Source organism: Colletotrichum phormii (assembly GCF_030913505.1).
Source record: "Colletotrichum phormii strain CBS 102054 chromosome Unknown BDP81scaffold_3, whole genome shotgun sequence".
Lineage (NCBI taxonomy): Eukaryota > Fungi > Ascomycota > Sordariomycetes > Glomerellales > Glomerellaceae > Colletotrichum > Colletotrichum phormii.
The window spans coordinates 50,722-78,684 of NW_026851445.1; the positions used below are offsets into that span (position 1 = coordinate 50,722).

At 54.5% G+C, this 27,963-nt stretch overlaps 9 protein-coding genes across 9 annotated transcripts; 7 read left to right on the forward strand and 2 right to left on the reverse strand.

The window, feature by feature from the left end:
* Positions 1–547: 547 nt before the first annotated feature.
* BDP81DRAFT_390144 (adaptin N terminal region-domain-containing protein) lies at positions 548–2,860 on the forward strand (the record flags this gene model as incomplete). Its single annotated transcript, XM_060587364.1, has 4 exons — positions 548–789; positions 845–920; positions 976–1,340; positions 1,393–2,860. 4 exons carry the CDS (start codon positions 548–550, stop codon positions 2,858–2,860), a joined length of 2,151 nt encoding a protein of 716 aa, XP_060449403.1.
* Positions 2,861–3,518: 658 nt separating this feature from the next.
* BDP81DRAFT_123053 (uncharacterized protein) lies at positions 3,519–4,076 on the forward strand. Its single transcript, XM_060581626.1, has one exon. The coding sequence runs from the start codon at positions 3,713–3,715 to the stop codon at positions 4,025–4,027; it is 315 nt and encodes a 104-aa protein (XP_060449404.1). The 5' UTR covers positions 3,519–3,712; the 3' UTR covers positions 4,028–4,076.
* Positions 4,077–7,433: 3,357 nt separating this feature from the next.
* Positions 7,434–8,282, forward strand: BDP81DRAFT_390145 (ubiquitin-related domain-containing protein; the record flags this gene model as incomplete). The annotated part of the gene is made up of 2 exons (XM_060587365.1): positions 7,434–8,073; positions 8,128–8,282. The coding sequence occupies 2 exons, from the start codon at positions 7,434–7,436 to the stop codon at positions 8,280–8,282; spliced, it is 795 nt and encodes a 264-aa protein (XP_060449405.1).
* A 710-nt stretch (positions 8,283–8,992) lies between these two features.
* BDP81DRAFT_390146 (proteasome maturation factor UMP1) lies at positions 8,993–9,520 on the reverse strand (the record flags this gene model as incomplete). The annotated part of the gene is made up of 2 exons (XM_060587366.1): positions 8,993–9,430; positions 9,515–9,520. The coding sequence occupies 2 exons, from the start codon at positions 9,518–9,520 to the stop codon at positions 8,993–8,995; spliced, it is 444 nt and encodes a 147-aa protein (XP_060449406.1).
* A 96-nt stretch (positions 9,521–9,616) lies between these two features.
* Positions 9,617–12,409, forward strand: BDP81DRAFT_478411 (ABC transporter; the record flags this gene model as incomplete). Its single annotated transcript, XM_060594855.1, has 2 exons — positions 9,617–9,678; positions 10,107–12,409. The coding sequence occupies 2 exons, from the start codon at positions 9,617–9,619 to the stop codon at positions 12,070–12,072; spliced, it is 2,028 nt and encodes a 675-aa protein (XP_060449407.1). The 3' UTR covers positions 12,073–12,409.
* Positions 12,410–12,974: 565 nt separating this feature from the next.
* On the forward strand, positions 12,975–16,976 carry BDP81DRAFT_123134 (chitin synthase). Its single transcript, XM_060581628.1, has 3 exons — positions 12,975–13,279; positions 13,862–15,600; positions 15,651–16,976. The coding sequence occupies exons 1-3, from the start codon at positions 13,131–13,133 to the stop codon at positions 16,856–16,858; spliced, it is 3,096 nt and encodes a 1,031-aa protein (XP_060449408.1). The 5' UTR covers positions 12,975–13,130; the 3' UTR covers positions 16,859–16,976.
* Positions 16,977–19,902: 2,926 nt separating this feature from the next.
* Positions 19,903–22,063, forward strand: BDP81DRAFT_457782 (uncharacterized protein; the record flags this gene model as incomplete). The annotated part of the gene is made up of 6 exons (XM_060593320.1): positions 19,903–19,929; positions 20,017–20,152; positions 20,212–20,364; positions 20,462–20,654; positions 20,821–21,829; positions 21,866–22,063. 6 exons carry the CDS (start codon positions 19,903–19,905, stop codon positions 22,061–22,063), a joined length of 1,716 nt encoding a protein of 571 aa, XP_060449409.1.
* Positions 22,064–24,162: 2,099 nt separating this feature from the next.
* Positions 24,163–25,929, forward strand: BDP81DRAFT_403035 (Tannase/feruloyl esterase; the record flags this gene model as incomplete). Its single annotated transcript, XM_060588867.1, has 1 exon — positions 24,163–25,929. One exon carries the CDS (start codon positions 24,163–24,165, stop codon positions 25,927–25,929), a length of 1,767 nt encoding a protein of 588 aa, XP_060449410.1.
* Positions 25,930–26,178: 249 nt separating this feature from the next.
* BDP81DRAFT_390151 (major facilitator superfamily transporter) lies at positions 26,179–27,947 on the reverse strand (the record flags this gene model as incomplete). Its single annotated transcript, XM_060587367.1, has 5 exons — positions 26,179–27,128; positions 27,200–27,325; positions 27,380–27,552; positions 27,606–27,753; positions 27,812–27,947. 5 exons carry the CDS (start codon positions 27,945–27,947, stop codon positions 26,179–26,181), a joined length of 1,533 nt encoding a protein of 510 aa, XP_060449411.1.
* Between the last annotated feature and the right edge of the window lie 16 nt (positions 27,948–27,963).

A 27,963-nucleotide genomic window follows, 5' to 3' on the forward strand; every position in this document is an offset into this window, starting at 1 on the left:
GAGTGGCTTGGCCCTAGTACAGGGACGCCAAAGTCGACATACATCGCGCAGCTGGGCGTGAGGGGTCCTAGGGTGTAATCGCCCTCCACGACGCGATCGAGCACCGGCAGAGAGCTTGCGGGACACCTGTTCGGAGGGATTCTGTCTGAGAATCGCACTACGCGCCACCACACCGACCACTGTGTCTGATACCAGGAGAAAGCCGTAAGCATGTCGAGCGCACAGGGTGGAGGAGACTCCAAGTTGTTTGCCAGGGTAAGATTTGGTTCTTGTCTATCTTGTCCCATCACACATACATGTCTTGCAGTTGGACGGCATCCTTCGCGAATTCTGTACCAAAACTCTCCGATATCTGTCTAAGACAGCCTGAGCTCGTTATCTGAGAGTTGTCCCTCTGCACTGTCTCCCCCATGTCCCTAATACCAGCCTTGCTGTGCGTCGCGGCCACGAGCTTCAGCTTCCCCTCATCATATGTAGTCGGCACAACCGCCTTCACCTCACCTCATATCTCCCACGTTGGATGCTGTCCTCCTATGCGTCGCCCGCCATGTTTATGGCCTACGTGCCCCCGCCGATTTATGTCAATAAACTAATAACCTCCAAGGGCAAAGTCGCAGAACTGCGGCTGGAACTGAACAGCGGCGGCAAGAAGGACAAGAACTATGCGAGCAAGAAGATTGCGCTGAAGAAGATTGTCGCCAACATGACCATGAGCAACAATGACATGGTCGCGCTGTTCCCCGACATCATCGGCTGCATGCATATTCAGAGTCTCGAGATCAAGAAGATGTACTACTTCCCCATCGCTCACCACGAGCCGTCCAGGTGTTGACGATTCGTCTAGGTGCTTTTTGTTCTTGGTCAACTATGCGAGGATGAGACCAGAAATTGCCGTTCAGGCTATTCCTGTGCTGGAGCAGGTGAGCGCAGCACCTTGAACTCATCTGAGACGCCAGTTGATTAACGTCATACAAGGATATGGAAGATCACAACCCGCTAGTCAGAGCTCTGGCTCTGCGGACGATGTCCTACATCCACGTCCGGGAGTTCGTCGAGGCGACTGTGCCTTTGGTCAAGCACATGTTGAAGGATGCGGATCCCTACGTGAGGAAGACGGCCGCCTTCTGCGTCGCAAAGCTCTACGACCACGACAGGCGCATGATCGAGGGGTCAGATCTGATCGACAGGCTTAACACGCTTCTCAGGGACGACAACCCTACCGTGGTTGCCAGTGCGCTGGCATCGTTGATGGACATTTGGGAGCGAAGCGACGCCATCAAGCTCACAATCGACTACAGCAATGCTTCCAAGATGGTGGCTATCCTCCCCGACTGCTCTGAGTGAGTACTTTTTCCATCGTTTTGCAGAGGCCGTTGCTGACAACCATTGTAGATGGGGTCAAACATACATCCTTGAGGCACTCATGTCATACGTGCCCCAGGAGTCAGGGGAAGCCTTGCTTCTCGCAGAGCGCATATCGCCGCGTCTTTCACATTCAAACTCGGCCGTCGTTCTCACCTGTATCCGCGTGGTTCTGTACCTCATGAACTACATCTCGGACCAGAGACAGATCGCAATCCTGTGCAAGAAGCTATCGCCTCCCCTCGTTACGCTCCTGGCAAAAGGTCCGGAAGTGCAATACCTCGCCCTGCGAAACGCTCTGTTGATCTTGCAGCGTCGACCTGAAGTCTTGCGCAACGACATTCGCGTCTTCTTCTGCAAGTACAACGACCCCATCTACGTAAAGGTCACGAAGCTCGAGCTCATCTTCATGCTCGCCAACGAAAACAACATCGATGAGGTTCTCACCGAACTTAGAGAGTATGCGACCGAAATCGACGTTCACTTTGTGCGCAAGGCCGTGCGTGCCATCGGCAAGCTAGCCATCAAGATCGAACCGGCATCGCGGCAGTGTATCAACCTGCTCCTCGAACTGGTTGCGACCAAGATCACGTATATTGTACAGGAGGCTACGGTCGTTATTAGGAATATCTTCCGCAAGTACCCCAACCAGTACGAGTCCATCATCGGCACTCTCTGCGAGCATCTCGACTCCCTCGACGAACCGGAAGCAAAGGCTGCCATGGTCTGGGTCATTGGACAGTATGCGGACAGAATAGAGAACAGCGAGGCACTCTTGGAGGACTTTTTGTACTCGTTTGCGGAGGAGCCGGTAGAGGTGCAGCTGGCACTACTCACGGCGACTGTCAAGCTCTTTATCCAGAGACCGACCAAGGGTCAGGAGCTGGTGCCTCGCGTTCTGAAGTGGGCGACGGAGGAGACGGACAACCCGGATCTTCGCGACAGAGCCTACATGTACTGGCGACTCCTATCGACGGACATGGCCGCAGCCAAGCAGATTGTGATGGGCGAAAAGCCGCCCATCACAGCCGAATCCGAGCGTCTCGACCCGGCTACCCTCGAAGAGATGTGCCTCAACGTCGGCACGCTTGCGACGGTATACCTGAAGCCGGTGCAGACCGTCTTCCGCTCGGCGCGGCCCAAGAAGCTGACGGACTCACCGGCGCTGCAGAAGCATCTCCTCCCGACGTCCATTGAGAATCAAAAGAGTCTGAGCATGCTCGGCATGGGCGGACAGGCGCAGGACTACAACATGCACGGCCAGCACGTCGCCAATGACCCGGCGGCGGTCAACGGTGAGATGGCGCAGGCGGTCAATGACGCGGACGCGTACTTTAACAGTATCGGACCGCAGCAGATGGCGGCTATGAGGATCGACCAGGGAGACGTGTTTGGTGAGACGGGGGGATACGAGACGGGGTACGTGGTGAATCAGCATGCACCGCAGCAGGTGGTGCAGCCGGCGCAGGGGAGCAATGGCGACTTGTTGGTTCTGTGAGAGGACATACGCGACGACGACCAGCTAAGGGGAATGTGTGTTGGTGGGGGGTTTTGTTTTTTTGGCTGTAGGCTACGAAACGAAAGGATATCCTCGGTATTTTAGTAATGGCAGTGTGAGGCAAAAGTTGACAATTAGCAAATTACGAGGAAGCCATCAGGTGTAGTCATATCCTGCCCTTGAATGTGAATACCGGTACAACTTACTTTTGACACCCTTTTAAGGGCGAACACTGCTCATTTTTTGTGAATACCGGTACCACCTAATACGAATGAACATCTATCTACCTGAGGCTGCAAAGGCTTCATTTCTGTCAACGTGTGGATTGAAAAAGAACAAACCATAGAATCCAGAGAAGCTGCAGATCATATTCTTCACCATCTCTCCTATCCAATAGGTTCTTCGGTGCATGTACGATTCGACTTTAGAACCGACAGGCTTGAGAGGCAATCCCAAAAAAGCCATTGGAAGGTTCAGACAAAGACGAGACCAAGCAGTGCAATGCGGGCGCACCTCAGATCTTGCTTAGCAGCGGTCCCGACGGGAAGTCTAAGGGGTCGGCCGGAGCCTTGGGTTCTGTGAGGAATGGACGGGCCGATGGGATAAGCTACCGTACTACGAATATGTAGGCAAGCACGCAAGTTATAGGTCCTTCGCAAGGGTGAAAGGGGAGCAGTAGAAGCCACGGAGCGTGGCGGAGCATACCAAGTCCGGCTCCGGCTTTGGGTTGGTGCCGTGGTCTTGATTCCCGTGTGTGTCTTAGGGAAGGGAAGGCCGGCACGGTCGGTAAGTGATCAGCTTGCTCTCTTGTTTGCCACGGTGTGGTCGACAATCAACTGAGACTTGGGCGCAATGCCGGTCTGTTGGGGCTGTATCTTGGTGTACAGCTTTTGGACAGGCGCAATCAGGTGGGGTCTTCATTGTTTCTTATGTCACCCCGCGATTTCTGCCCGGACAGAGATCGTGAATCCCGGGTCGACGAATGTATCGCTTACAAACGATGGTGGTCAGATATTGCTTCTTCCTCTTTTTCTTCTTCGTGCTCTTCCATTTTCCGAGTTGTCGGGACAAGAAAACAGGATGAGAGACACCCCAGTCAATAGTAACTCGTCTAGGTACTGCACCGTTTCCGGTTCCCCCGATGAAGGACTTCAACAATCGTGTTGAACAGACGTCAATTGCGACCCAAAGGAGAAGGAGATTCGGGCTGCCCTCGGTGGGCCATGGCTGGCCATCGTCGACAGTGTCCTATACTCTAAGGAATTGGTTGGGGTTCCCGGGCGACCTTTCCGCTGGAGCCGTGGATGGATCTAGTCGCCCGAGGACAACGCCTCCGATCTGGTCAGAAAAGCTTGGGGAGGCTGGATGCGGCCGGCGTCCATTTTGCGATTATTATTCTACCCGCGTTGTTGTTTGTCCATAGTTTGTTTGTGTGTGGTCATGTCAGCCTGGCATAGGTAGATGATTCTCCCCGCCCTGGCAGATGCGCAACGAGAACCTCGCACTTCGTCTGTATGTCGCAGAGCACCAGCTCGAAAGATGACAGGCCAAAGCATGGAAAGCTTGTGCTCTGCATCGCTAGTCTTCGAATGCTTCCTCTCTACACCTTTTGGGTTTTGAGTATGTGCGTGCACTACATTGGTTCCCTCTGTGCCTGCGTGTTGCATTGGTGTCAAATAAGGCCATGGGGCGACGGGCAAAATAAGGCCATGGGGCGACGGCAAAATAAGCCTGAGGAGAGTTTCGGGTTCCTGACAGTCTTATCCCATCTTCAGAAACATCAACATAACACCCTCACACACTGATCTGATGGTCCCCGAGAGGCTGAGAGTGCGGAAAAGACCAAGCGGTGACGAAGCTCTTGTAATGCTGCGAGCTCGTATCCAAACCAGCCGCATTTTTTGTTGCCTGCCGTACCCCCAGAAGGATCTGTTTCCCACACACGTATGGAGTGCCGCTGAAACATTGCACGTCTATCTTCTTATCCCGCGCTTGAGGCGAGGAAAAGGAGGGGATTTCGGATGCCCAGAGATGGGGCGCCGTGGTGGGGCCGCAGACTGGCTTGTCCCTGTAAAGAAAGGAACCGGTGAGGGTAGTCTATCGATGGGTACGTATCGGAACCGACACAGACTCGACCGACTGACGAGGCGCCTGGCTGCAGGCGGATTGAATGAGTGCTGTAACTTGCACAGGTAGGTGGTGCGGATGCTAGGTGGTTGGTCTCGATTAATGGCAGTGTCACTGACTGTTGAGGATTTGACAGGCGGCGTCTGCGTGCGCTTGCTCGTCACGGCGTGTGTGCCATTTGATCCTTTCCATTCCCTCGCTCCCGTTCCCGTTTCCCCCGCGAGACGCCCAGATCTGGAGACGGAAGGAATGAGAACGGTGCGTGCGGTTGGAAGTGTGTCACATTGCGAGATAATAGCGTCCTGTCTTCTGGAGCGGTGATGGCGGGGGAGGGCATCCGTGGACGCCGCGGTCGAGTTAGCGAGTGCAGCTGGGACGCTAGCCTTGACCGAGTCCAACAGGCGTGGAAATACTTGGAATAGTTGGTATCCATCCGTATCGACGTATTATCGATTGGTGCGCACTCGGATTCTTTGACTGCGAGAAGCATGCGATCAGATGGGGAAGAACGGCGCAAGGGCAAAGTAACGAAGGGGGAGAGGGATTAGGTAGGTAGAGAAACGCTGGAGTTGAGGATCTTGAGGGATTGGGAAAGAAGACGGGGAGGAAGGTCAGACCTGGAGAGAGTGATTCTTTCCCCTCCAAGCTTCACGGTTACTCCTTCCTGGGCTGTGGGTGTATTCGCACTTGCCTTATTTGTGAACCGGCAATTCCCTCCTTCTCTTCAAACCTGCGCCTCCCCGACAATCTCAGGCAGGTAGGCAGGCACTCGCATTGTTTTCCCACAGGAAGGAATGTACTTCGCGGCAAGTATCTCTGTCAGGGGAAAGAAGTCATCAGTCAACCCTGCAACAACAAAAGCAGAGAGCCGAGAGAGTAGGTAGTAATTAAGGAAGATCAAGAGGGAAAATACAGCGACCACGCCGTTTGCTCCGCGCTCGTCGAACGAGAAACTCGCCATTCCTGGTGATTGCAGTTCCGGTCAATAAGTTGAATGAGCAGTTGTTGCTGCTGCTGCTTGTCGCTTTGTCTCGATTTGAGGTAGATGCCCTCCTACCTAGGTACCAAGGTACTTCGGACCGTTTCTTGCTCTCTGACTATTGAGTACCTTAGCTAATACCGAGAAGCAACCTCACACATCAAGGATTACGGCCGGGACAGTAACTGGGACTTGATGACTGAGAGGAAGGGAGAGAGAGAGAAAGCTTGTGATACCCGAACACTCTTTCACTCGCCCTCCACAACATCCTCGACCCTTGATCGGCCTTGCCCTCTGCTGCCGGTATCCGCCGCCGCTGCTTTGTCAAGGAGGGCCTGATTGACGAAACAGCCTGCACGACTCGACTAATACCGACCGCTCGGAAATTCGACGGGAGACGACGTGATTGCCGGGTATATCGTTACAGCACCACCCTGCCTGGTCACCTTAACATATTGGTCCTCGAGGTACTTCCGTGCCTGGAACAACAACGTGAGGGTAAGCATCGAGGCAGGAGACGACCAAACGCCGCTTCGGCAGCGAAGCACCGCTCTCACCTGAGGTACCTTACCTAACCGACCTACCTGAGGTACGTACACAATCATCTATCTACCAGCTGCCAAATTATTTCAACCTACGGATACAAAGTATTCGTACACGTACCTGGCACACTCCGCGACTCTTTCGCCTCCAGCAAAACTTAGAACGGAATCATTGCCGAGCCATCCAGCCCAGCCTGTCCACTCAACCTACCTTGCCTAGCCTAGATTGGATTACTAGGTAGTCCACCCGCCCGACCTCAGCAAAGCATCATCCCCAGCCTGTCGAGCCGAGCCCACCTCAGTGCTTGTAGAGCTGGAGTGCAGGTGGAAAGAGAGACAACGCCCACGGCCCACGGCCCACGAGCCACGCCTTCCAAGTTCCGCCAAGCCATCTCCCCATTCGACACTCCCCGTCAGGTCCACGGGTCCTCCTTCTCCTTCTCCTTCTCCAACTCTCGGCCCCGGGTCTCCATTTTATCCTTCCTTCCTTTTTCCCACCTCGCTGGTTGGACTGGTCGGCGCCCACACGCTTTGGATGCACTGATCACCCGCCTTTACCACCCGCTTCCGCCTTCAGCGTTCCCGTCCAACATCCTGAACGACCCCCCCCCCCCCCCCCCCCCAAATCCTGGCAACTGCCACAACACCGGCCTCGCTACCCACGCCAACTGGTACCATCCCGACTGGCGTCTTTGCGTCGCTGTGCCTCTGCGTCTGACCGTCTCACCCGACGACTGCAATTCATTCCACCCCCCCGATTCTCTTCCGCGAAACACTGAGAGCCCACTCGTCGAAATATCCTCAACCTTCTCGCAAACTGCCGCATGCATTGAGCTACTGTATTCGATTCGATCTCAATTCCACTCTTCACGAGCCCGCGCGCCCTGAGGCTCGACGCTGCCGTTGCTCTTGCCTGTGATCTGCAATGGCCGACACCAAACCCGCCGACGCCAACACCACCGTCGGTCAACCACCCAAGGATTCTCCGTCGGCGCCAAAGGATACCATCCCAATGAAGACCCTCCCTCAATCCTCGTCGACGGAAGCCGACGTCGCCGCCGCAGACACAACGAGGCCCACGACCACTTCATCAAACAAGACTCCCGGCGCTGCGGCGTCAACACAGCCTGAAGCGAGCAATTCCGCCGTGGGCGATGCCGACGATTCAATCGAGCCGTCAACCAAAGGAAAAGAGAAGGATTCGGTTTCGTCGCCAGCGGCCAAGACCCAGGATGACTCCATGGCTATCGGCCCTTCAGTCGATGATGTCCAACCCGTCAGCAGCTGTCCAGCAGATGGCCCGGTTTGCAACATTACGCTGTTGCTCACTACCGGTGCAAGACACCCTTACAAATTGGACGAAAAGTACCTGACGAAGAGGAATGTCAATGTCCCTGGATTGACCGAGGCTGGAAAGAAGGACCCTTTTACTATCAGTGTCTATACCTTGAAGGAACTCATCCTCAGGGAGTGGCGTGAAGAATGGGATGCCAAGCCTGCGAGCCCCAGCAGTATACGTTTGATTCATTTCGGAAAGCTGCTGGATGATAAGGACCAACTGAAACGTAGGTTTTTCCCTGGCAGCGACATTTTGCTTGATCGTTCTAACATGATTCTAGAATACCACTTCAGTGCAGAGGCGGCCAACGTTGTGCACATGACTGTCCGGCCAGCCGATATCGTTGAGGAAGAAGAACCTAAGGGAGGCAATAAGTCAACCTCTGGCGGCGGCCGCAACCGAGAAGGTGGCGGCGGATGCTGTGTCATCTTATGATCGAGCGGTCCCAAGATCCGGGCCTTTTTTCTTCTGCGATCATCACTCCTTTCCTTCTACACCTTCCCCGCCGAACAACAGCCATTCCTTTCTAGTAGGGAGAATGACATGCATGGAAGAAGAGCAGGCGAGAAAGGGCTTTATCGGGTCGACCTGGCTTGAGAGCCTTGCATGGTACGGCACACGATACAAAGAGGTAGGGGCCTTGCCGGGGTCATGGTTTCGACAATGCATGCAATTCCAGAAGTGCCCAGAATGGATGGGCTGGTCGGCCTGGTGAGGCCTTCGGTTACGGTGTTGCTTTGGGCCTTGTTTTTTCTCATGTCTCGTGGGTCTCTCCCTGGAGGCCACCCCGACATCTATCGAGCGTATTACAAAGAGCGAAAACAATAAGGGGACATTAGGAGTACAGCGGCGTATCATAGCTTTGTGTATTTGTTCTGGTTGATTCTTTCTCCACGCCTCGTCTATGGGTGTTGTCCATAGGATAGTAGAACGCATTCTGTTCGAAACCTTTCCCGTTGAACCTGGACGATTCGATGAATCCCTTCTATGGCCTTGACATCTCCATGGCCGCGCCGTCCAAAAGCCATGACGCATGTCGTAGTAATACAATTCCAATCCTGGTCCTTCTGTCCCATTCCCCGGTTCCAGGAGCCCAGGTGCTCTCTCGGTATTTCTACCCCTCCCTCAAATCTTCTGCTCCCCCCTCAGATCTTAAGCTTCCTCTCCATCTCGTCGTGCATACCAACGATGCCCACGCTCTCCTCACCCGAGTACACGTCCTCCCACGTGACGCTCGAGTCCTTGCCGCGGAGGATCTCCTCGTGAACGGAGGCCTTTTGCCCACCGAGGGCAAGGGGCCGCCACTCGCCGTTTTGGGTAATCTTGAGCTCCATCTGGCGACGGATGGGCTCCGCGAGGCCGAACGTTCGGCGGAGCGTCTCCATGCGCATGCTTTCCTGGGTGGCTTCCCAGTTCTTGAGACGGGACTCGAGCGGGTGGGCGGAGGCGGCGAGGTTGTCTTTGGCGTCGTAGGCGGATTGGCCTACGCCGGCGCGGAGGGTGTCATGGACTCCGGGCGCCGAGGGGGCGTTGGCGCCTGCGGCGAAGGTTGTGGCTTGGTTTGCGGCGGGGACGATTCGCATCTGTGAGGAGTGGTGATTGTTAGCTTCTGGGGAGGGAGTATTCTGCATCGGGGAAAGGTGGATTGGAGGTTAGAGGTGACATACCGACATCTTGACTGTTCAGTTCGGGATGGACTGTGGGTTGGGGAAGAGGGAAGTTGTTTGGGATCGTTTGATAGATATGGGAGCTGGACGAGGGTGACGATTATGGGAGCTTGCGCTGCGGTGATGTGCCTGGAGCTCTACGGCTCCCCAGTCGTGCCGGGCAAGTCCCGCCATTACCTCAGCGAGAAGGCCGCACGTGACTTCCAGGCTGAAAAGCAGGCGCGGCAGCACCAACCTCCACTATAGCTTACCTGATCCCTGTCGGTCTTTTCTTTCCCCTCCCCGGGGCCCGGGTCCATATATCGGGTGGGGCGATGACGGCCGAGCTTTCGAGACCGAGATCGCAGCTGGTTTTACGTACCCAAAAAGTCCGGGGAAAGCTGCCCCGGATTTTTCTTTTTGGGAGGAGAAGGAAGGAGTCACAATGTGAAGTCATCCTACCACGCAAACGACGCGATAACGAAGGGAACGGTGGTCAATTGGCGTTGAGGATACTTCAACCCCCTCGCTCATTCTCTTACATTGAAGTAAGGACACACACACACACACACAATCACAATGCGGATACCGAATCGTTCCCCCCGATCCTAAGGATTGCCAACGGCTCCTTCTACCGGCGGCACCCCAACACGCACACAACGCACCCGAACCCGCCCCTCTTCACCGACCTGAACCTCGAGCTGCCCTCCTCCACCGCCACCAGCGAAAACAAGAGCCACTGGTGCATCGTCGGCCCCTCGCTCTCGGGCAAGACGACGCTGCTACAGGTCCTCCGCGGCCAGCACCTCGCGATCCCGCCCACGACGCGAACGTATCCTTACCTCTCCACCGAGAACGTCCCGCCGCGGCTGCGGAGTGCGAATAGGGCGATTCAGTACGTCGGCTTCGACGGCGACGGTGGGTTGGGCGGCGGGCATACCACGAGCGCGTACCTCGCCGCGCGGTACGAGTCGAGGAGGGAGAATACAGATTTTTCGCTGCGGAATTATTTACTCGGCAACACGGAGCTGAATCCGCTGGATACCCTCCCCGGAGAAGAGAACCTGATGCCATGGGAGCTCATGGAGAGGGTTGTCAAGGATCTGAGGCTCGAGCCGCTGCTGGATTTACCCGTCGCGTTCCTGAGTAACGGGCAGGGACGGCGCGCGCGCATCGCGAGGGCGCTGTTGGCGACGCCGGAGGTGCTGTTGCTGGATGAGCCGTTTATGGGGCTTGATCCGCCGACGGTGGCCGGGTTGAGTCCCGTGTTGGAGGGGATCGCGGAGCGGGCGAGTCCGAGGCTGGTGTTGAGTGCTAGGCCGCAGGATCCGGTGCCGGAGTGGATTACGCATTTGGTGTATCTGCGCGGGGATTGTCAGGTTGGGTCGATGGGGCCGAAGGAGGAGGTGTTGGAGGGGTTGAGGACGTATGTTAGGGGGGTGTGGAAGGGTGGGTTGAAGGAGGATGAGAAGTTGCCTGTGCATTCGCTTGTGGAGATGGGGAGGGTGTTGACGGCGAGGGGGGTTGAGGGGGATGGGCTCTTGTCGGCGAAGGAGAAGGATTTGCACGCTGTTGAGTCTGGTTCTCCTGCCGAGGCGTTATCGACTACGGGGGAGGCGGCTGTGGGTGAGCCGTTGATTGAGATGGATGGATGTCAGGTGCGGTACGGAAGCAAGATTGCGCTGGGCAACTGGTCTCAGGATACGCCGTCCGGGCCCAAGGACGGGTTGATCTGGACTGTCCGCAGAGGAGAGCGATGGGGCGTGTTCGGTCCGAACGGGTCGGGCAAGACGACCGTCGTGTCTCTCTTGTGCTCCGATCACCCGCAGACGTACTCTCTCCCCATCAAGCTGTTTGGCCGAAGCAGAATCCCCGAGCCCGGGTCTGGGCAGCGACCTCTTACGTTTTGGGACATACAGTCACGGATTGGACACTCGAGTCCCGAAGTTCATCAGCATATGCCCCGCGGCCTGACTGTTCGGCAGGTGTTGGAGAATGCGTGGGCGGATACGTTCAAGGGCATTCCTGTTCTCGACGGAGAGACACGGGGAAAGGTCGAGGCGACGTTGCAGTGGTTCGCGCCGGAGCTGAATCCGGGATACCAAAAGGCCTCCTCTTCTGTCACGGGTGATGGCGAGGGTGATGGCGAGGGTGACCTCTCTTGGTCAGATAACTACCTCTTTGGCGGCCTCTCCTTCAGCGCCCAGCGCATCGCCTTACTTCTGCGCGCGGTGATCAAGAATGCCGACGTGGTGGTACTTGATGAGGCCTTCAGTGGTATGGATGATGCTGTTAGGGACAAGTGTATGCTTTTCCTCGCCAGAGGAGAAGAGAAGGCGTACAGCGGGGAGAAGATCGTAGACAGCGAGCTTGCCAAGGCGGGCCGGGTGCGGGTGAAGGGTTTGAGTGAGGAGCAGTCGTTGATCTGTATCAGTCACATCAAGGAGGAGGTGCCGGATTGCGTGCGGGAGTGGATCTGTTTGCCCGAGGCTAATGAGGGGTTGCCGGCGCGGTTTGGGCGGTTTGATGGGCCATTGAGGACGGATGAGAAGCGGTGGAGGGCTCTTTGGGGGGTGTGAAAAGAATACTGTGTACGGATAGATGGGAGAGTAAGGTTTTTGGTGGATATAGAAGTAGGTGATTGTTTACCCCAGAGGTGAGCTGCACATCATCATATTGTGCCCATGGGTACGGACACATGGGAGAGTTGACACATTTGGCGGAGTGATGAGGTGCATATGGTGCAAGGTACACACCTCAGGTGAGTGACGAAACTGTTTGGTTCCCACCTACCTCGAGGTATCCATAGGTTAGGTACCACGGTACTCCGTACCTGAGGTAATCAATCCCTTTCGGGCGACGGGCTCAGGAACGGTCAGCGGGCCCCGGGGGCGCTAAGAAGCCGCTAACCGCTACAAGGTGCCACGAACAGGCTCAGCCCCCATGTGCTGTACCTCACTGACCCCCCTTTCGCAGCCGGGACACCACACGAATCCCATGTACCCATGGCCCGTTGCCCCGTCAACGCGATCAAAGTCCCCGATCCGCTCTGTTGCCCCTCGACACACTCGCGGATGCGCTGGGAGCAAAGACTGAGGTTGGAGACTGAGGTGAGAAAGAGAAAGGCGCAGGTTGCAGAGTGATTGCCCATCCACGTTTTTTCCTGTGCCTCCCCAACCCCCCCCCCCCCCAACACTTGACCCTCCTTCCCGCAGCTTGCCCAGATGCTTTACCTCCCTTGCTGCTGCTGCTGCTGCTGCTCTCTCGCACATTGCTCCCTTCTCATCTCTCAAGATCCCACTTTGCCAAAAAGTTAGTCTCTAGCACCATCATCACCAACCTTGTCGTCTGGAGTTCCCATTGAGAATTTCCAACGGCGCTACCCTTTGTCGAGTTTCGACACCTACATATATCCTAGACGTCCATTCCAGTCATCGATACACTAGGAGTTAAACCAACGCCACGAAGCCGACCTGAGCTACGTCAATCCCTCGCGCACACAATCTCATCGTGGCGCCGGCCCGTTGCAGACAAAGAACACACACTCCCACGATACCCGGCCCTCGAACAACAATACAGTCCAACATTCCTCTAACCGTTTCGTCCCGGTAACCGGCGGCGCAAACAACATCTCATCATGGACCCAAATACCCCCTCGCGACCGCCCGACTACAGCCTCCCACCCTACGACGACCGCGACGACGACACCCCCACGGGACGCTCCAACAATCCCGCCGCCATTCGACTACTGACTTCAGTGGAGGAGCCCATCATGGACAGAGCACCGTACGTAACACCCATTGCGCCCCAGCAGTCGACGTCGACATCGACTCCCGTCAGCGGCGCCAAGGGCGCATCGCGACCCTTTCATTATGCTTCTACTACTACTCCTGTTTCTGCGTCCTCCATTCCTCGCCTTCGACAGGTTCACAAGACACCTGAGTCGTCGCCCAGCCTCTTCCCGCGCCCTCTGTCACTGCGCAGGAAGAAGTCGGACGCTGCAGACCCGGTGATCTCTACGCCAGACCACCTCGACGCATTGAGGCAGCAAGAGGAAGGTCACCCAACATCGCCCTTGTCTCCGGCACCCATCTACACACCGCGCTCAAGTGGCGTGAGCGTTGGAGACATTGCGGAAGCGCAGCGCAACTCTCGCATACCGGTGCGGTCTTCTACTGTAAAGTTGCAGAAGAGAACCAGACCTAGCTCTGTCAGAGAATCGCAAATCCGGGACAGTCTCCCCACCATACCAGAGGGCCCTTCACTGCGCAAGAGTCAATTGCACCAGTCCGCTAGCTGCCCCGTCCCTCCGTTGTCAGATGACTCTACCAATAGCACAAGCACAAGCTCACATGAAGACACCAATAGGCCCCGATCCAGCCGACGATCCTATGCGTCCTCCATCTTGTCCGATCGCTCCGCGTCCATCCGAGACCCTCCCAGCATGCCGCCGCCCGACTCGACCTACGTTCCCTTCCAAGGCCGCGACTACGCCCGCGAGTACGAGCGCACCTATGAGCAGGAGTATCAGGACGACTACCCATACGAATACCAGTCAGGACGTCAATCACCGACAAGGACCTACAGCCCTTCCCGCCTCTCGTCGGATTTCACAAGGCCCCCGGCCTCCGGAATCTACGAGCCCTCAGACCTCAATGGCAGCCCCAGACCGGGAACTCCGTCCTCAAGATATGGCGGGAGCCCCCGACGACCACTTCCGCCTGCGCCGCTGTTCTCGACTGGTGCGAATCGTAACTCTACTGCTTTTGCCGACGACGCCACAGTTTCAATCCCCCTCCACGACAACGACGACGTGTTTGGCCCTGAGACCGATATCAGTGAGAGCCAGCCGATGAGAGAATCGTACCTGTCTCATGACCAAGTTACGCTCAGCGAGGAGGACACAGAGACCGACATCAATGAGAAGGTGGAGCATTACGGCCCGGCTCCGGATGGAATGCAAGAGCGCCGAGGTGTCCGCGCGCCACAGATGTCAAGAAAGGAGGTCCAGCTTATCAACGGAGAGCTGGTCTTGGAGTGCAAGATCCCCACGATTCTTTACAGTTTCCTGCCCCGTCGCGACGAGGTCGAGTTCACCCACATGAGATACACAGCTGTCACCTGCGACCCCGATGACTTCGTCGAACGCGGATATAAGCTCCGCCAGTCCATTGGCAAGACCGCTCGTGAGACGGAGCTGTTCATCTGCGTCACCATGTACAACGAGGACGAGTTCGGCTTCACGAGAACCATGTACGCCGTCATGAAGAATATCTCCCACTTTTGCGCCCGTTCGAAATCGCGCACGTGGGGTGACAATGGTTGGCAAAAGATTGTCGTCTGCATCGTTTCAGACGGCAGAGAAAAGATTCACCCTCGCACGCTTGACGCATTAGCGGCAATGGGTGTCTACCAGCACGGCATCGCCAAGAACTACGTCAACCAGAAGGCAGTGCAGGCTCACGTCTACGAGTACACGACACAAGTCTCGCTCGACTCTGATCTCAAGTTCAAGGGTGCCGAGAAGGGCATTGTTCCTTGCCAGTTGATCTTCTGTCTGAAGGAAAAGAACCAGAGGAAGCTCAACTCGCATCGCTGGTTTTTCAACGCTTTCGGCAAGGCCCTGAACCCCAACGTGTGCATCTTGCTTGACGTTGGAACCAGACCCGGCGGCACATCTCTGTACCACCTCTGGAAGGCTTTTGACAACGACTCCAACGTTGCCGGTGCCTGTGGAGAGATCAAGGCCATGAAGGGCAAGTTCGGAGTGAACCTCCTGAACCCACTGGTTGCCTCCCAGAACTTTGAGTACAAGATGTCGAACATCCTCGACAAGCCTCTTGAATCCATCTTTGGCTACATTACCGTCTTGCCAGGTGCGCTTAGTGCCTACCGATACCACGCTCTGCAGAATGACGAGACGGGCCATGGCCCTCTCAGTCAGTACTTCAAGGGAGAGACACTGCACGGTCAGCATGCAGACGTGTTCACGGCAAACATGTACCTGGCTGAGGATCGTATCCTCTGCTGGGAGCTTGTCGCCAAGCGCGGCGAGAGCTGGGTCTTGAAGTACGTGAAGGGATGTCACGGTGAAACCGATGTGCCAGGTAAGAGACATCCTCCCATCAAAGCTTACAACCACTAACCAGGCCCATAGATACTGTTCCTGAGTTCATCTCGCAGCGACGTCGTTGGCTGAACGGTGCTTTCTTCGCAGCCGTCTACTCGCTCGTTCACTTCAAGCAGATCTGGTACACCGACCACACCATCACCCGCAAGATCCTCCTCCACATCGAATTCGTCTACCAGTTCCTCCAGCTCATCTTCACCTACTTCTCCCTGGCAAACTTCTACCTGACCTTCTACTTCGTGGCAGGCGGTCTAGGCGATCCCCTGGTAGATCCCTTCGGTCACAACATCGGTCAATACATCTTCACGGTCCTGCGATACACTTGTGTCTTGCTCATCTGCGCGCAATTCATCCTTTCGCTGGGTAATCGGCCACAGGGAGCAAAGAAATTGTACCTCTTCAGTATCGTCGTGTACTCTATCATCATGATATACACGACGTTTGCAACCTTCTACATCGTCATCCGTCAGCTGAAGGAGAAGGACAATCCCGAGATCCACATGGGCGAAAACGTCTTCACCAACTTTATCGTCTCGATTCTTTCGACTGTCGGCTTGTACTTCGTCATGTCTTTCCTATACCTGGATCCCTGGCACTTGTTCACCAGCGCGGCTCAGTACTTCATGCTTTTGCCGGCCTACATTTGCACTCTGCAAGTGTACGCCTTCTGCAACACGCACGACGTCACCTGGGGTACTAAGGGAGATAATGTTATGAAGACTGATCTGGGTGGCGCTATCGGAAAGGGCAACAGCGTCGAGCTTGAGATGCCATCTGAGCAACTCGACATCGACTCTGGCTACGACGAGGCGCTCCGCAACCTCCGCGATCGCGTTGAGGTGCTCCCTTCGGCCATCTCTGAGGCGCAGCTGCAGGAGGACTACTATAAGAGCGTACGTACCTACATGGTGCTCTCCTGGCTCATCTGCAACGCCATTCTCGCCATGGCTGTGTCTGAGGCGTATAGCGAACGCGGCATTGGTGAAAACTACTACCTTGCCTTCATTCTCTGGTCCGTGGCGATTCTGGCTCTCTTCCGCGCCATCGGCTCTACGACGTTTGCCGTTCTCAACGTCGTCAGCATGATTGTTGACGGCCAGGTGCGCATGAGTCTCAAGGTGCCCAAGTGGATGGGTGGGTTCGGCGAAAAGGTCAGCGAGAAGATGAGCAGCGTGTCGAGTAGCGTGGGAAGCAGTGTCGGCGGAAGCAAGCTCAGCAGTGTGTTCAAGCGCTGATCCGCATTCAATCGCTCTCGGTGCCCTTTGACGGCGCTTGCTTCTTGCACTCTCGCTCTGCTACATAGACACACAGCGTTGGCTTCCTCCACGAGATGATGGGTATGACTTGCAGCTTTTTTGAGGCGTTTTATGGGTCGTTGTTTTGTTTGCATTCCCCTTCATCTCCTATTGCGAAAAAGTTGCATGGAGGTAAGTGTGGGAATCGTTTACTGTTTTATTGTTCTTCAGAGATATCATATGGGTTTTGGTGGTTTTTTGCGTCCTGACGAGACGAAACGAGATGAGAGCTGATGGGATTGGGAAACGTTTTTTGCTGTAATGAATGAAAGGTGGAATGTTGTGTACGTATTGGATCCCAAAGTCTGGGGATCAGGAACATGAGGCGGTGGCCGAGATGTCGACGCAGGATATCTTGGGACGCGAAAGGACGACATGCTGGCCATTTTGGCTTCGACAGCATGAGGTTTTCCAGCATGAAGAAATGGGAATGGAAAGATTGAAAGAGTCATGTGTAGATAGATGAGAATAGCACGAACAAAAATGAAGGAAAAGATGTCTCAAGGAGGGGGAAGTCGCCCTTCTTGGATGGACACTGATTCTTCTTTTCATGACACTCAATTTTGCTTCCGTTGGGTTTCTTGCCCGTTGGTGAATGTTAGGTTGATGAAGTTTTGCCCCTGTATGACCAATTTAGACAGACATCATGCTGAATCTATAGCCTGGTGAGCCATCAGCGGCATCAGATCGTCGACGAACACTTCCACTGGCCCGCTTACATCTAGGGTCAATACCACCGCCGTTATTTCACCATCGACAAGCATTCTCGAGCAGGTCCCGAAGGACGCTTACACCCGTCAACTTCATCCTTGTCTCGTCGACGCGCTTGGGATTGCGGAGGCAACACTCCTCCAGGACCGGCTGATTGCAGTACACACTCATCTAGTGGAGCACCACCATAGGGGATCCCCGTCCCAAGCCGAGGTGTTCTTCGAAGAAGAGAATATCGTCTTGACTGTCGTCAGCTAGGTAAGTCCGCATGGGGATTCCTGCTTTCTTCTCGCGCGAGGTTTGCTGGTTTTTGGAGGATGGGTGCCCTCCCGGAGTTGGCGCCGCAGGTCGTGGTGTTTGGTGGCCCGGGAGGATACATGTATGCATACTGTTATAGGATCGATGAGGAGGTGGCTGGCTAGGAGGTAGGTTGTTGCGGCGGGAGCACTGAAGGGACTTGGTGAGTCTAAGGTCTCTGAGTTTGACTGTGCCTGGGAAGCCGTCTAGGATGACCATGTTGCCGCCGTCGGTAGGAGGTGCATAGGGGGGAGTTGATATGGTATCTGCGGTATGATTGGTATCTGTGGTATGATGCAAGAATGAGTGGCCGGGTTGGTGTGACATCGTCAAGCGGGACGCTTGAGAGGTGAGGTGAGATGGATCATGTGTGGTCGATAGCAGACGCAAGGAGGTGCTGTGTTGAGTGTTTGAATGCTAATGATACCGAGGCGGAGCACAGCGTGATTCATCTAGTTGGTGCTTGAGGCTAAATCCGCCTTCGAGCTTGGCTGAAGTCGATTGATGGCATCGTCGATCAGGGAATAGGGGACTACGGCACCTCTAGAGTGAGGAGTCTTCTACTACGTAATTTACCCCCAGTTGTTCAAGGTAGCCACGACATTTCTTGATAGTCTTGTCAACTACCTACCCTAGGGTACTAATTAACTCAATCCAAATTCCTATAGAGTTAACTACGCCTTGCCGCGACGATCTAAGCTAACTTTTGAGTAAGGACCTGGACCCGAGGTCCCAAATAGCAACTTAAATTATAAATACGTGACTTTTCACCGCAGTACGCCTTATCTCTAAGTCCTATTCATCTTTGAGAAAATAGCAGCAGCGACATACGAATATATCATATATAATGCGATATCCGGGGTAACAGAAAATAGGGTATTCTGTCTCGGCATTTACATCTCGTCTACATTCCTCCTCCCACGGCTCGTCTCGTCCAGACCTCTAGACCTCCAGGCTCGTCTCCACCCGTCCAACTTCCGCCTCGAAGCGATTCTAGGTACTGCGCGTTCAAATATGAAGGGAAGGCAACGACCGTTTGAGGGCTGCTGCCTGTCACACATATCACATGAAACCTGTCCGCATTTGTGGGATGTGACATGCCAGGGGCCATCGACGAAGTGAGTACTGCTTGGCGTAAGGTGTGCCTCATGGAAATGCGGATGTGTCTCGAACTCTAATGTGTGATATGAATTGAGGCTGAGACCAGGAGACTAGCTTGGAGATTGCGAGAATGGGAAACTTCGACCGGATCTCGGGCTTCGTTCATTTCAATTCCTAGTCACACAGATTATGCTTGTTTGCGATGAATCATGATGATGATGATGCTTCATTTACTCAAGTACGTGTTTTGAAACCATTGGCTCAACACATTGTCCAAGAATGAGCTCGGGACACTGATTTGACCCAGCATTCTGAAAGCACTCATTCCGTTCCCAACTCCATGATTGAGGTGGGCGTTACACGAGCGTCCCCTTTCCCCGCCTTCCAAGTCTCTCCCGTCGGCTGCCTGGTAGGGCAGGTTAGACATTCGGATGCAGTCAAATGCATTTTTTCACACCGCTTGATCTTGACCTTCGAAGCTGCAGCTATTGCGTACTTCAACACGGGAGCTGAACGGTTGAAATCTGATCGGAAGCTGGAGCTGGAGTTATGTGGCTGGCTGAAGGCTGCCCATGCACGTTGCGGGCCTACCCGAGAGGGCGAGTCTGAGACAGTCACTATGGTGGCGTCCTGAACTTGAGAGATCAACGGCAGACCACTTAACACAACGTGATATCGGTACCTATTGGTAGAGGATCGCGAGCCCAGAGGTCACAGATCATCGCTCTTTGACATAAAAGCTTGCCTGTGCTCTCCCCCATAGTCTCGACGAATATCTCTTCTCACATCACCACGACTACCTCGTTCCTTCTATCCTATTCAAAGAAAAAAGTCTATCTAGCCACGCCGGTATCAAAACTGCGTCAATCAACATTATGTCTTCCGACGGAACCCAAGGCCCTGTCATCATCGAAGGCATCAAAGCCGGTCACGAAGGCAGTGAGGCTCCATCCAGGTCATGCTTTGCCTTAAGATACTGACGATCTCAGGTTGAACCACCCATGCGATTGGAGCTGCGTGACATGATCAAAGATCACCCGGATCAGTGGACTCTGTATCTTCTAGCACTGGAGCGGTTTCAGGCGGTCCCCGAAGACCAGCCTCTTTCTTATTTCCAGATTGCTGGTGAGTTAGACCCCTTTCCACTTGCGGCGGGCCCCCAAGTTCAACTTCACTTTTCACAGGCATCCACGGAAGGCCAGCCATGAAGTGGCCAGACCAAAAGTGGAATCGCGCCGAAGGACTCGATCTAGGACGGGGATACGGCGGATACTGTACACACAGTTCAATTTTGTTCCTCACGTGGCATCGTCCCTATCTCGCTTTGTTTGAGGCAAGTACACAGCTGCACAACGTTCGAAACCAATGCTAAAGCTGAGAACATAGAACGAGCTTTACAAGCATGTCGATTACATCGCCAAGGAGTTTGAGAAGGATGTGAATACATCAAGGCCGCCAGAACCTTCCGAATGCCATACTGGGATTGGGCTCGACCTGAGCTTCCCTTGTTTCCGGATGAAGCTCTGTCCAGAAGGGAGCATGTTGTGGAGAGACCCGAGAGCCAGAAGGGAGACACGGACAAGTTTCCTGGCAAGATCAACCCACTTGCCTCATACAAGTTTGGGGAGTACTCTCAGGCCCGGAGAGACGACCCCATCTTCAAAGGAATCATCAAAGAAATTGAATTCATGGATATCTCCACAAGACTCAGGCTTACCCCTCTAGCCTGGCGTTGACGCGAAATCTGCAAAAACCGTGCGGACCTTCGGCAACATCAACGATAAAAAGGCCAGGGACGCAGCCATCGATCAATTTACTGCACCAAAACTAGGAGTCAAGGGCATGAACGTTTCTGAGCGAATCCTATTTCTTCTCCAGGGTTACAAGGGCTTTGGAGCTGTGTCAAACAACAGCGAGTTTGGCAATGGAACTACCGAGATTCCCTTCAACGATTGGGGTAGCATCGAGGATGTTCACAATGCTGTCCACGGCTATATTGGAGGGGGGTACATGGGTCGGCCGCCCTTGTCTGCTTTTGACCCCATCTTCTGGCTTCACCACACCAACATTGATCGGCTCTTCGCTATTTGGCAAGCATGCAACCCTGGGAAGTATGTCATACCGAAGGACTCTACAGAGCCCACTGTCGTTCGGGCGGCAGGGTCAGAAGAGACAGTGGACTCACCCTTGACTCCGTTTGCACAGTCAGTGGCTGCAGATGGCCAGCAAAAGTTTTGGACATCAGCCGGAGTGGTAGATACCAAAACCTTTGGCTACATCTACCCAGAGACTCAAAGCGTGTTCAACTCCAGGAAGCGTATTCTTAACGAGGTAGATCGTCTCTACTTGAAGCGGGCCTCCTTTGCCAACATTCTCCGAAGTCAACCAGGCGACGTCGAGACGTTGAAACAACTCCAGCAACGCGCAAAGACTCATCTGAAGTCCGAAGGCACTGCAGCCCCGGAGCTCCCAGCGGGCCGTGATATCCAGAAGCTGGCCGTCGGAGGCAAATATCTCGAATGGCTCGTCAACATCAGGGCTGAAAAAGCTGAGCTGAACGGCAACTACATTGTCAACATCTTCCTCGGCGACCCTGATAGCAACACACTTCCTCTCCTGTACGTGAAAGATCATGCTCATGTCGGATCATTCGCCACATTCGGCCAGGACGAAAACAGCTCCTGTGATAACTGCAAAAAAGGGCGCGAGGAGAAGCTGAAGATTACCGGTCAAATCCCCCTTACTATCGCCCTGGTTGAGCGGTACTTGGCTGGCCAAGTCGACAGTCTCAAACCTGAGCACGTTAAGGCATAGCTCAAGGACAACATCCGATGGAAGATCACACTTCCTACTGAAGAGTTGAAGTCGCCTGAAGACACAAAGAATCTCCTCATCTGCGTTGTATCCAACGAGGTCACTTTCAAGGCCGATAATTCAGAGGTTCCAGAGTATTCAGACGTGGTCACTTCTTACCCGGAAATCACCAACGACATTCCTGAATCTTTTGGTACTGGGTACGATGGGAACAACTTCTAGATGATTTAAGAGCGAGTGTTGTCAGTGAAGAAGAACTGTTTCGGATTGGTCAACGATGGTTTTGTCTGAAAAGGTTTTCGGATGACAACAGGTTCTACAAAAGGTCATGCAAGTATACCAGCAGTCTGATTGTGCAATTTCAGAGCCTCTGCAGTTGATACCTTGTGATGGTCCTCGTGGAATCCGGCTGGCGTCGGTGACATGTACCTCTCGATCGATGCGATATTTAATGGCGAGTCGGCAGACTTTTCTCGCCTTTTGTCGTACTCATCTATTTATAGAGACCTTGTGTCATTCGTCTTGTTCTGTGCTCTTGGCAGGAGTTTTATCATGTGATCTACTAATGCTTAGAGGTACTGATTTCTCTCTACTCAGACCATGGCACTTTCCTTCACCCTGCAGCAAATAGTAAGTTTGATTGATGGCACCGGGATGTGGGCTGTAAAGACTCTGGAGCGATAATAATCGGTCTTGGACTACTCCTTTCGGTAGATTAAAGGACAGACAATTCCGCGTAAAGATCAAGCGTAAACCAACTCACATGTCACCCACTGTTCTCCGTCTTGCGTTCCCATAGGTCACAGACTTTCCCTTCCGCGTTCTAGCTTGCCGTAAACCTTGATACGGGGGCACTCGTCGCCTGTCTCGTAGACTGTAAATGACGATCGGATTAGTATTCCTCGGCCATATCAAGCAAAGAAGCTTGTCCGCTGAAATCTGTGACTGGCCGAAAGGTAGCTCGGACTAGCCCCACTAGAAGCATCGGCCCAAATCCCGGCCGTAGATCGGAGACGCCCCCACAACGGCCTCCGAGACACAACGCTAGAACGGTGCTCCCGTTCTTTACTCCTGCGGCAACATCCGCCACCAAAGGAAGAATCGGCTAGAATTTGAAGAAAGCTGGAGAAAGCAATTACACTCGGCGGCCGGTGAATGGAGAGAGACAATTCATCATCACTTCCCACAACCCGTTGGCCGAATCGGTCCCGTGATGAGAGTTAGCTGTGTGTCGGCACACACTGAGCAGATATTAAGCTAGATTCGTGGGTATGACCTAGCCCCCCTTCCAAGAAACCCCAGAAGCTTTGTGGGGTTGTACCGAAGAAAAGTTTACTGTTGTGGCTTGCGGTCGCTTTTCACTTGGCGACTTCAAATCTTTTTTTATCAACTTTGGTCAGGGGTCACGGAGTTATGGAACCTTCATACACATGTTTATGCTCATTGCTGGGATGACACTGACGAGAAACATTCAGGTGGTGTTGGCTGTTGACATAGACTTTACTCATGCTACTACGAGTGTCTTGCGGTACTCATAGCACCCCTTTTGATTTGCCCGTAGACTTCATTCATGGGTTCAAGGTGTCGAATTGTCCCCTATTCCATAGAACATAGTGGAAAGGGGAACTGCAACAAGGAAGTGGGTACCGAGACACTGCCTTGACGAACACGTTCTCGGTGTCTGGCACCCATGCCGGGAGACTAATGTCTTTCGTGAAATGTCAAGCCGCCTTCGATCTGGCCTCATCGCCCCAGCACGTTTTCCACCAAGTCTTGTAGAAGACGCGTCACTTATCAGACTACACTGCATTCAAAGATTGTTCAGGACCAGTGTGACGCGGCATACCGGTGGTCAGGATATCAAGCATCATTGGACGAACCAGCAAACAACCCGTCAACCCCCTAAGCGTCGGGAGTTGGATCCCCACCCGAACAAGGTCCGTCCGGTCCATCAGCCCTACCATCATCTCTCCCACTCACGCTAGACGTGGCTGACGTAAACGGAACCTATCGAAGTAGTTCTCCATGGTCGAACTGGGGTCGATGCGAGAATACGGCTCACACGTCTATACACTGCGCCCCGGCGCTATGAGGCGTACAGACGGACCACGTGTGGAGCCGCGTCTACTATGGCAACGCCGTCGCCGAGGACTCGGGAATCGCAGAGTCGGGATAAGTTTTCAAGCTTGTTATAAAGATGTCTGCCCGGGCACGATGTTTCTGGTGTTTTGGAAGACATCACCACCAACATTCGCTCTCTCTTCTCTCCTTCACTCACTTGCCTTTCCGGCACACCGACTTGAACTTCAAATCCTCCTGATATGTCTAAGTACTCCAAGGCGGCTCTCCGCGCTTTGGCGGCCAGAGCCAGCACATCTTCCCTAGCAGATGTGTGCACCGTCGAGAACGTGCAGAAGGCTCTGCCGGCCAACGGCACTCTTCTCGGCATCGACTTGATTCCCTCCACCATCACTGCCAGCCCGGTCTACAATGCCACCAGCGACGGCGGCATGGCGGGCGGTAGCACCACCTCCGTCACATACTGCAACGTCACCGTAGCCTATACTCATACCGGCAAGGGCGATACCGTCAACCTCAAGTACGCCTTCCCGGGCCCCGACGTCTTCAAGAACCGCTTCTATGTTGCCGGTGGCGGCGGCTTCTCTCTGTCCACCGACTACACTGGCGGTATCTCCTACGGCGCCGCCGGAGGTGCCACCGATGCCGGCTACGATGCCTTCAACAACAGCTATGACGAGGTCGTCCTCTACGGAAACGGCTCCATCAACTGGGATGCCACCCACATGTTTGGATACCAGGCCCTGGGCGAGATGACCCAGGTCGGCAAGGCGATCACCAAGGGATTCTACAGCATTGGTGCCGACGACAAGGTCTACACCTACTACGAAGGCTGCTCTGACGGTGGCCGCGAGGGTATGAGTCAGGTTCAGCGCTGGGGCGAGGAGTACGACGGTGTCATTGCCGGTGCCCCGACCTTCCGCTTCGCCCAGCAGCAGGTCCTCCACGTCTACTCGTCTGCCGTCGAGCACACCCAGGACTACTACCCGCCTCCCTGCGAGCTGGCCAAGATTGTCAACTCCACCATTGCCGCCTGCGACGGCCTCGACGGCCGTGTCGACGGCGTCATCTCCCGCACTGACCTCTGCAAGCTCCAGTTCGACCTCAAGTCCACCATTGGCGAGTCCTACTACTGTGCCGCCAAGACCAGCAGCTCGCTCGGCTTCGGCTTCAACAAGAGACAGGCTCAGGGCAGCACCACCAGCTACCAGCCCGAGCAGAACGGCACCGTTGCTGAGGAGGCTGTTGCCGTCGCCCAGGCCATCTACGACGGCGTTTTCAACTCCAAGAACGAGCGCGCCTACCTCTCTTGGCAAATCGGCTCTGAGCTCGGCGACGCTGCCACGGTCTGGAACAACGAGACGGAGGCCTGGGAGCTCAGCATCCCCTCCACCGGCGGCGAGTACGTCACCAAGTTCGTCCAGCTCCTCGACCTCGACAACCTCTCCGACATGAACAACATCACCTACAACACCCTCGTCGAGTGGATGAACACCGGCATGATCCGCTACCTCGACAGCCTTCAGACCACCCTCCCCGACCTGAACCCCTTCCAGTCCTCGGGCGGCAAGCTCCTCCACTACCACGGCGAGTCTGACTCCAGCATTCCCGCCGCCTCCTCCGTCCACTACTGGCAGTCCGTCCGCTCCGTCATGTACCCGGAGGCCAAGGATGAGGAGGCCATCAAGTCCCTCGAGGACTGGTACCAGTTCTACCTGGTTCCCGGTGCCGGCCACTGCGGCACCAACAGCCTTCAGCCCGGACCCTACCCCCAGAACAACATGAACATCATGATTGACTGGGTCGAGAACGGCAACAAGCCCAGCCGTCTCAACGCCACCGTCTCCTCGTCCACCAACGTCAACGCTGGCGAGACCCAGATGCTTTGCCAGTGGCCTACCCGTCCCGTCTGGCGCGGTAACAGCTCCGACTTTGACTGCGTCAACGACGCCAAGTCGATTGACAGCTGGACTTACACCTTCCCTGCTTTCAAGCTCCCTGTATATTAAGTGCTTATGATGGCTTCTTCACAGTTGGGCTGTTGTTTCGTCGTCTGAAGATCGAGAGTGTAGAGAGTGTCGGAAAAGCGCGGGATTGAAGTGTGTTTCATTATACATCGCTCTGGGTCATGCCACGTTGAGGCCCAAAAAGAGACTGTACATAGCTTAGTTTTCATTTCAGTACATACACCTTTTAAAAGAACTTTAGCACTTGAGATCAAGTCCATGATCAGGCCCGCAAATGTGACGGGAAACCTATCAAATCGCTGTGATCTTGTCGTCGCTCGTCTCTCTCTCGACTTTTGCAGCAGCCGAGTCGTTTTCCTTGGCGTCCAAATCGTTTTTGGCTTGCCCTCCAACCGCGGACTCCTCGCCAACTCCGGAATGGCTACTCGTCTCCTCGTCAGTGGATCCAGTATCGTCTTTCTTGTCTCTTTTCAGGTAGTAGTGCATGATCCAGGTGAACACAATCAACGCGACTGCGCAGCCCAGGCAGAACGAGAAGCCCTTCCTGTACCTCGGCGACTCCACCGTAGGGAACGTGAGTAAAGGCGTCCACGCCGTCGAGCTCTGCGACAGCAAGTTGATGAGGACCAGCGTAAAGCTCCGTTCCTCGGGGCTGTCTCGCAGCAGGTTATTAACCCATCCGTGGAACACCGAAGATAGAGCATTGGACCAATACATGGTTGCGAATCCGAACCAGAGACCGCCTTCAGGAACAGTCCATATCGTCAGAAAGATAAGACCGATGGCGTTGAGGACCGAACAGATTGTGATTGACCAGGCTGGACCAAGGAACATGTCCGAAGCGAAGCATGCGATGAGCGTGTACGCGATGCCCAGCGCGGGGGAGATCGTGCCCAACTCATTGATACGCGCCGCGCTGTACCGCCCAAGACTTTTGATCCAGAGCAAGTAGGAGCCCGTATTCTTGTGGATGCCCGCATTCCAGAAGAGGACGTCGGTCGTGATGACGAGCCAGAAGCGGAAGCCGAGGAGGGTGCGCTTGATGTGGCCAAACTTCATCTTGCCGTGGAGGACGTGACCGTGTTTCTCAAGACGGTCGCGGGCGGTCTCAATGTCCTTGTCGTTGACGAACCACCTGTTGGGTTGGTCGATGGTGCCGGGGATGACGAAAAACCCGAAAATGCCGACTGGGATGGTAATGAGGGCGCAGATGATGTACATCCATCGCCAGCCCTCCATACCTGCGGCGACTTGTTAGCGACGAATACACCACCTAAGGATGCTAGCGAGGTTTGAAGGCGGATTGACATACCGTGGACTCCTTCGAGTGAGCTTGATGCGCCAGCTTGGATGAGTCCGGCTGTTAATGTGCCGGCAGCGAGACCGGTATAGAAGATACCACCGCGACGAGCAATCTCGTGGCCTCGATACCAAGAGCCTAAGTAGATTATCAGTGAGGAGCCCTGGTAACATTCAAGTCTTCCAAGCGTACCGAATACGTAATGCATTGCTGGAAAGAATGCTGCTTCAAACCAACCCACCATGAACCTGTAGGCAGCCAACTCTGCGTAAGAGTGAACGCGACACTGCAGGAGCGTGAAAACGCCCCAGAGAACATCGCAAATTGGGATGAGATACTGGATTGGGACATAGGTCATGATGAATCTTGAGTGCCTGTCAGCAATGCGAACGGGGTTTTTGAGATTCCGGGTTCATACAAGAACGGAATCTGGCCTAAGACCGATCCAAGAGTGAACAGCGTCTGGAGTTGAACAAGCTCGTTTCCGTAAAAACCGAGGTCCTCCTTCATGCCGGCAACGTAAGCGTTGTTTAAATTGGATTGGTCAACATATTTGACCCAGTAGCCTTTGAGAAAGGGTGTTAGCCTCATAGTCATGAGATAATGCGGGGGGATACATCATACCGAGTACCGAATAAGGTACCAAGAGAAGATCAATCTTCGTGATCAAGCGTCTTTCCTCCTTTGTGTCGTCTGGTGAGAACCATTTCCACTCCCACCACTTGTCTCTTGGGACCGACTCTTTCAGAGCGGATGACATCGTTGCAGATTTCTTT